The sequence below is a fragment of the Bubalus kerabau genome, chromosome 2 (genome assembly GCF_029407905.1).
Source record: "Bubalus kerabau isolate K-KA32 ecotype Philippines breed swamp buffalo chromosome 2, PCC_UOA_SB_1v2, whole genome shotgun sequence".
Classification (NCBI taxonomy): Eukaryota; Metazoa; Chordata; class Mammalia; order Artiodactyla; family Bovidae; genus Bubalus; species Bubalus kerabau.
The window spans coordinates 55,784,638-55,792,128 of NC_073625.1; the positions used below are offsets into that span (position 1 = coordinate 55,784,638).

At 38.0% G+C, this 7,491-nt stretch overlaps 1 protein-coding gene across 1 annotated transcript in view; it reads left to right on the forward strand.

Annotated features, from left to right (window-relative positions):
• Positions 1 to 7,223, forward strand: part of ADAMTS5 (ADAM metallopeptidase with thrombospondin type 1 motif 5) — a 55,307-nt gene extending 48,084 nt beyond the window's left edge. Inside the window, exon 8 of the mRNA XM_055567749.1 lies at positions 1,900 to 7,223. Within this exon, the coding sequence (XP_055423724.1) occupies positions 1,900 to 2,467 (568 nt within the window). The 3' untranslated portion in view covers positions 2,468 to 7,223. The remainder of the gene's footprint in view (positions 1 to 1,899) is intronic.
• The last annotated feature ends 268 nt before the right edge of the window (positions 7,224 to 7,491 follow it).

The window sequence follows — 7,491 nt, forward strand, 5'->3', positions numbered from 1 at the left end:
CCATGAAATTATGAGACCAGGTGCCATGATCTTCATTTTTTTAATGTTGAGTTTTAAGCCAGCTTTTTCACTCTCCTCTTTCACCCTGAAGGCCTTTTAGGTAAGATGGAATATTTTTCTCCTGGCTTTGTTTGAAGCCATTGTAGAAACATCTCATCTCTTACTATTAGACACTTAAAAAAAAAAGATCCTGTGACAGAATTTAATCCAAAATGTACTACATAAATAAAGTTAATAAATCAAATTGAATAGGTAAGCCGTATAGTCAACATTGCATCTCCTCTCTTCAAGACAGTAAGAAGCTCTGCCACCTGCCTGGCCATCACTGTAGATCAGATGCCCAGTACAAAGGGGCCTTCGCTGGGAATAAGCCTTCTCTCCAAATCAGAGGAAATGCTTGAGTGGGAAACACACTTGGATTTTCCATATATGGATCAGTTGCCCCATATCCTCTAAACTTGAGTAAGAATTTGAAAGTAAATAAGTAAATTTCACACACATTAGTCAAACTGCACAAGCAAAGTATTTGTTTATATTTAAATAGCTAGGAAGCTAAAACATATGGAGACATTAATTACTTAGACAAAGATTTTGGCAAAAGATGCCTCCTCTGCACTGGTGTAATGCCTTGGTGCTCAGTTAACTTTCATCCTAACCTTTTCTGCAAACTTATGGGTATCAGAGCTACTTATACCTTTGCCCACTTTCTTGAGCAGAAGATGGATCATTAGAAATCTATCTCATTTGTTGCTCATCATAAAAGCCTCAGGCAGTCCACCATAAAGTTTTGCAGACCCTAGTAATTCTGGGAAACTTGCTAAGGCATTAATGTTTCTCCACCCCACCCCCCCCACTTTTGATACCAGTAAGCTGTGGTTACCCAGTTACAGAATTTTATGTTGTATTTTCTGTCCTGCCCCAGCAAATCCAGAGTGTTAGGTAGAAACCGAATCAGAGCCCCATGCTGTCTCTGGTCTAACAAATAATTAAGCCCATGGTTTCTCAACTAGTATGTGCATTGGAACGGCGGGAGAAACTCCAAAAGTACTGCTGCCTCTGACCCATCCTGAAAGATGAGGATGCAACTGCCCTGGGTTCAGATTTGCAGGCTTTGAACTTTTTCAAAGATCCCCATGTGATTTTAATGTGCATACAAGCTTGAGGAACGTTAATTGAAAGATTTCTGTGAGATGAATTGAGGGTAGATTTTTGTTGGTTTGAGTTTATGTGTATCCCATTTTGTGCCAAAAAGAACATAGAGTAGCTTTGTAAATTTTGAGCATCGTAATAAACATGTATACAGGACATCCCTTCCTGGTTCAGTGGTTAAGACTGTGCTGTCGCTGCAGGGGGCATAGGTTCAATCCCTGATCAGGGAACTACGATCCCTCGTGACTCATGGTGTGGCCAAAAATAATAAGAGAAAATTTTAAAAATAAAAAAAATCCTGTTGTTTAAAGAAATGTATACCATGTGATAGTCTAACTATAATTTTATCTTGTTATAAGAAAACCATTTGAAAACAATTTTAAGCTTTAATAAATTGAAAATTTTAAATCTTAATACATTAAAACTGCACTAAGATAAGGTAATGTATGAGTGTTAATCATTCAGTTAGTGTCCAACTCTTTGTGACCCTATGGACTGTAACCCACCAGGCTCCTCTGTCCATGGAATTCTCCAGGCAAGAATATTGGAGTGGGTATCCATTCCCTTCTCTCCATTCCCTTTGATACCCACCCAGGGATGAAACCCGGGTCTTCCACGCTTTTAGAGAAATTCTATTTGTGCATCTATTTGTTAAGCGTCTTACTTTTTTTTTTTTTTTCCTTCCTCCTCCCTCCCCCGCCCCGCCCCCTGTTCCTCCTCTCTCCCCTGCCCGACATCCCTGCTTTCCAGTAAGGGTTACACTGACGTCGTGAGGATCCCGGAAGGGGCAACTCACATAAAAGTCCGCCAGTTCAAGGCCAAAGACCAGACCAGATTCACTGCCTACTTAGCCCTGAAGAAGAAAAACGGTGAGTACTTGATCAATGGCAAGTACATGATCTCCACTTCGGAAACCATCATCGACATCAACGGGACCGTCATGAACTACAGCGGTTGGAGCCACAGGGACGACTTCTTGCATGGGATGGGCTACTCAGCCACCAAGGAAATTCTCATCGTGCAGATTCTTGCCACAGACCCCACGAAAGCCCTCGATGTCCGCTACAGCTTCTTCGTTCCCAAGAAGTCGGCTCCAAAAGCAAACTCTGTCACCAGCCAGGGCAGCAATAAAGTGGGCTCGCCCACCCCGCAGCTGCAGTGGGTGACGGGCCCCTGGCTTGCCTGTTCGCGAACCTGTGACACGGGCTGGCACACCAGGACGGTGCAGTGCCAGGACGGGAATCGGAAGCTGGCGAAGGGATGTCTCCTCTCCCAGAGGCCTTCCGCGTTTAAGCAGTGTTTGCTGAAGAAGTGTTAGCCCTGTGGTTACGACCGTCTCCCGGGACGGCTGAAAGGATGGCTCGCGGATGCAGGCGTGGCGAACACAGGGTCCACCTAAAGCGCAGAAAGTCACACCCTGCCGTGTCATCGTCAACGAGGAGTCCGATTATGGGCAGAATCTGCCCTCAGCGACCAAAATGAAGGTGTGCACTGCTTCGTGGGACAGTGGTGACCTTGGAACGTGGAAACACTTGCGAGTTCTTGAACATCCCCTGGGCCGAGGAGATTGCAGAAACACGGATGAATGTAGAATCAGGGGACATTCGAAGATGGCCGAGCAGGCTCTCCCTCGTCACCTACCTCTTATAGAATGTCTTCAAAGGCATCATAATCATTTTCATGCATATTATTTACACAGCAGCTTATTTTTATTGTTTGTAAATACATTCTTCCTTGGTATGTCACTTTATATCACTCGGTTCTATCAAAATATATATATATATATATATTTCTATTAAAAAAAAAAGTATTTGACCAAAGTAGGTCTGCAGCTATTTCCACTCTTTCCAGTTTCCAGAAAGAGCTGTGGATGTTTTACTGGAAATTAAGAACTTGCTGCTGCTTTAAAAAGAGTTAGTTATATGTTCAGACTCTGGGAGATATAATTTTTGTCAAAAACCATTTTGACAGCAAGCATCTTCTGAGAAATTCTGAAAAGAAAAAAGGGTCTCAATGTATCTAGTCATTTAAATATATGCAGGGGTCCATTTATTTAAATCACTAACTGCCTGTATTTTTTCAGGCAGCCAGACAAATTAATGTATCATGAGGAGGTAGAAGAAGTGTTTGTGTGTGTATCAGTATTCAAAGGTCTGAAAATTAATTTCCTCCTGTTAGAGTTTAAAAGTAAAAACAAACAAAAAAATACCTGCTTCACCATATTTTCAAGTTATATTTTCACAACTGCTTTCTCTCTCTGTGGCTTCTATCTGATATCTCACAATGTGTTGTAGCCATACAGAACACACAGCAAAGTCTTCAATCACATTCAACACTGGTATACCTCTTACCAGCAAGCCTTTATAATGCGTTTTGTTTTCGCTCGTTTGTTTGCTTTGTTCAAGGGTTCTGAACCTACGATGTTTTGGACTTGTTGACTTGGTAGTCTGACGCATGTAGAAGTGGTTATCGTTAATGTGGCTAGTGCAAAAAAAAAAAAAAAGTGAATATTAACAAGACTGTTTCCACACCATGGGCAATAATTCTTTGCATTTTTTTTTTAATCCAAGTATACTGATACTGTTAAGAGTGTTCCCAGTTAGAAAGCATTTGGTAGTATCAGTGAGTGATGAAATGTGATGGCCTTTGCAAAGTTTGCTCTTATTTCCATAGCCTGTTTAGGTAGATTGTGAGTTGGAATAGTTAGACATGGAAAATTTTTCCAGTCACCTGCATAGAAACTTTATAGGCAATAAACCACATCCCTCTATGCCATGGTTCAGAAAAACTAAAATATTTCATTTTATTTGATTTTTCTTTGTGAAATAGCACAAACAATTTGCTTTTATGAAATTTTATAATAATCCTACCAAATGTGCCCTATTATTAGAGATTTGCTTATAAGGATATTAGGGAACTACTATTTGAGTTTCCTTAAACTCATAAGAGTTTATTTTTGTCATAACATATTTTTAATATAAAAGAATTATGTAATTGATCTTGATATAGCACATTCATTTCAGTAAACCAAGGGAATGGATGTCTCTGTGTTTCAAGTATTTTCTCAAGAAATCAAAAGTGTTAAATCATCCTTTGGGTTTTTGTAGGCTGACTTCATTGTAGACATGGTCCTTTTTCTTAATCAAGTACCAGCTAGAGAATGGAGGCCTGTACATGACTGGTAACCTTCATTTGATGAAGGTACCAGATATGAGGCACTGAGAGCAAAGCTGTTCCCATCAGTAGAAAAAAGAAAAATAACACTGATCATTTGACTATGCTGAGAGAATTAACAGACCAGCTTTACTTTTTCCAATATTCAAAATAACTTGAATCAAGTAATTCAGCTATGGCAATTTTTTAATCTTTTGTGGTTGTATTGGCAGTAACATTAAAAAAAATTGAAGAGCAAACGTGATTGTCTCCTATTCTGCTTCTCCATACTGTATTCATAGATTTGTAAAATATGATTTATCAATGATTCCAATTTTCCCCAAATACCGAAGTTTTACACTTCTCGTAGGAGCAATCCTAGAGAGTTTAAAATAAATAAACCACTATTCCATGCTTCTATCTAAGGGGCTTTTTTTTTTTTTTTTTTGTATGGGTATCAGTAGATTGACTAAGGAATGTATGTCTAAACTCCTGAGAAAATATATAGACTGGAAACTGAAATTTAGAGAAATGGAGTGTTTGGTAGACACAGAGAATGATGAGCAAAGGAAAAATCCTCACTATATGCACAGTAATTTAGTTCAGTTTCAAGTTGTGTTATGCCTTTTCCCTTTCCATAGTTGCATCTTGAATTAAGAGTGTAAAATTCAGGATGCTGGAAGCCACTTCCTAAAAAGAAAAGAGTTTAAAAGAGTTTGTATGAAAATGCTCAGGTTAGTAAGAATCTAATCACACTCACAAAACTAAACGCTCCAGATTGTTTCAGTAGATAAAAGGGATCCCTGAACAATACAACGTTTATTTCTTCTGGAACAGAAAATGTCAAATGAAGCCCTACCTTTTCGTTTAGAGGCTTAAGGACATTGTTTTAATTTATTCAACCAATTCAATTTCCTCTGCCTTCCTGTGGAAACAGTTTTAGCACATTAAGAATGAAGGGATTAATCACAGACAAAAAAAATGCAGCACTGAAAAAAAAAGTAATTTATTGTTTTTGCAACTGGTATGTGAATTTGTGTGATAAAATTATTTATTCTTATTTAACAAAAATATGTGCAAATTCTTCTATATTTAAGATGTTTTGCTGTTGTCCTACTTTTTAATTTATGCTTCATATTTGTGTATAAAGTACACTTTGTGAGTTTACATAATATATGGCACTGGTTGCTTTTGTATTTTTTTTTTTTTTACTGAAAGCTTTCTGTGTGAAACAGGTGTATATGTGTATATTCCTTATGTATTCTTATTCTGATACTGTTCCTTTCCTTTCTAAGGACATTTTAAATTTAATCTTCCATGGCTAGTAGTGTTCATCACTTGTAGTTATGTTAACAGGTCTTTGGGTTCCTAATCTTCCCAAACCTCAGCTAAGAAACACATTTATTCAAGGAACTAAGGTCTAAGTTTAAAACCAGAGTATATAGGTAGCCTGGAAGCTTCCAGTAGAAGCTAAGACAATTCAGAATCAGGTCCATACACTTTCACTGACAAACTTGGACAAGGAGTTGTTGATATATCACAACCTCCAAATGATATCAATGATAATACAGCAAAATAACTTCTGCTGCTGCTTTAGAAACCCTTCTTAACATTAGTATCATTTCCTCTCAGCATCTTTAGGAATTTATAAATGAGAGTAAACAAATCGAATTTAAATGATTTAGATGTTCGTAGTCATAGCTGTTTCTGCATAACTTTCTGTAGTCACAACTGTTTCTGGATCTCCATTGATATGATATGATGTTTTACTATTACAAGTTAATCTTTTGGAGGGATAATATTTGGGACAAGCAGGGACACCTTTATCACACCAGCTTGCCTCAGACTATAATTTCACAATCTGGTCACACTAAGGCAAAGCACCTCTGGACACGCAGTTGACCAGATCAATCTTTGGTTCTGATGTTTCTCCCCTTGGCTCCTTTATTAACAAGATCATTTTAATGGTTTAGGAGAGGACAGCAGCCAGATCCAAAGAAGTTCAGGACTTGTGCTATAACTTAGAGTTCACTGTGAAATAAGATTGAACTTAACAACCGCTGGATTTTGCTAATAGTTTGTGGCTGAGTATGAAATCTTATCTGCATGATCAGTGACTATTATTAATCTATTAATAGTCAAACTTGAAGTGATAGAAACACCTTATATATTTTTTTTTAACATTTCAAAGTTACAAAGAAACCTCTGAGTTACTATTTTATTCTACATGAATGACCTTGAGAACACAAATGGCCATTCAAGTGCAGGGTCAAGGTGATCTATCATATAGACACACAGAAAAGGAACTTGTATGTTTTCTCTCTTATTTTTCTAATTTGACAACAACCTGTAGTTTTAGGTTGTCAAACAGGTAGACCAACTAAGTGGTTAGATCAACTAGCCCACTGAAAAATACAGTCTTTCTAGTAGCTCCCTGTTAGCATGAACTACGGGGCTTCCTTTGTAGCTCAGCTGGTAAAGAATCTGCGTGCAATGCCGGAGATCTGGGGCTTGATCCCAAGGATAAGAAGATCCCCTGGAGAAGGGAAATACCCAGTCCAGTATTCTGGACTGGAGAATTCCATAGACTGAATAGTCCATGGAGTTGCAAAGAGTCGGACATGACTGAGTGAGTTTCACTTTCACTAGCATGAACTACAGAAATGACTTTTCAAGTTACAGCTCTTAAAACACATCAGTCTACACTGCATACTGAATGTTCTATTCAATTAATATATGAGAACATATTGAAACACCAACCCATGCATCAGTGATTCAGAAAATGAAAATATACATAGTGTTCAGATCAGGAAAGTATTCCATCTGGCTATCCTGTTGCCATGCTATCATAATTGTCAATGCAGATTTTGTAGAAAAGATAAAGGAATGTGTTGTTAGAAAATGTTGGTTTTAAGATGGAATAGGACTGAAATAAATATATATATATATATATATATATATATATATATATATATATATATTCATTAACTTGCACTCTCTTAATGTTCTCACACTAACAGTAAGTTTGCTGTCTGTGGTCCATATCTCACGGCTCCACCAGCTGGTCCATGTGCACTGCCATAGGTTAAGTGAAAAAAAAAAATAATGGCCCATCATCCTATTGCGGGTTCAATCTTTGGGTTGGGAAGATCCCCTGGAGTAGGAAAATGGCAACCCACTCCAGTATTC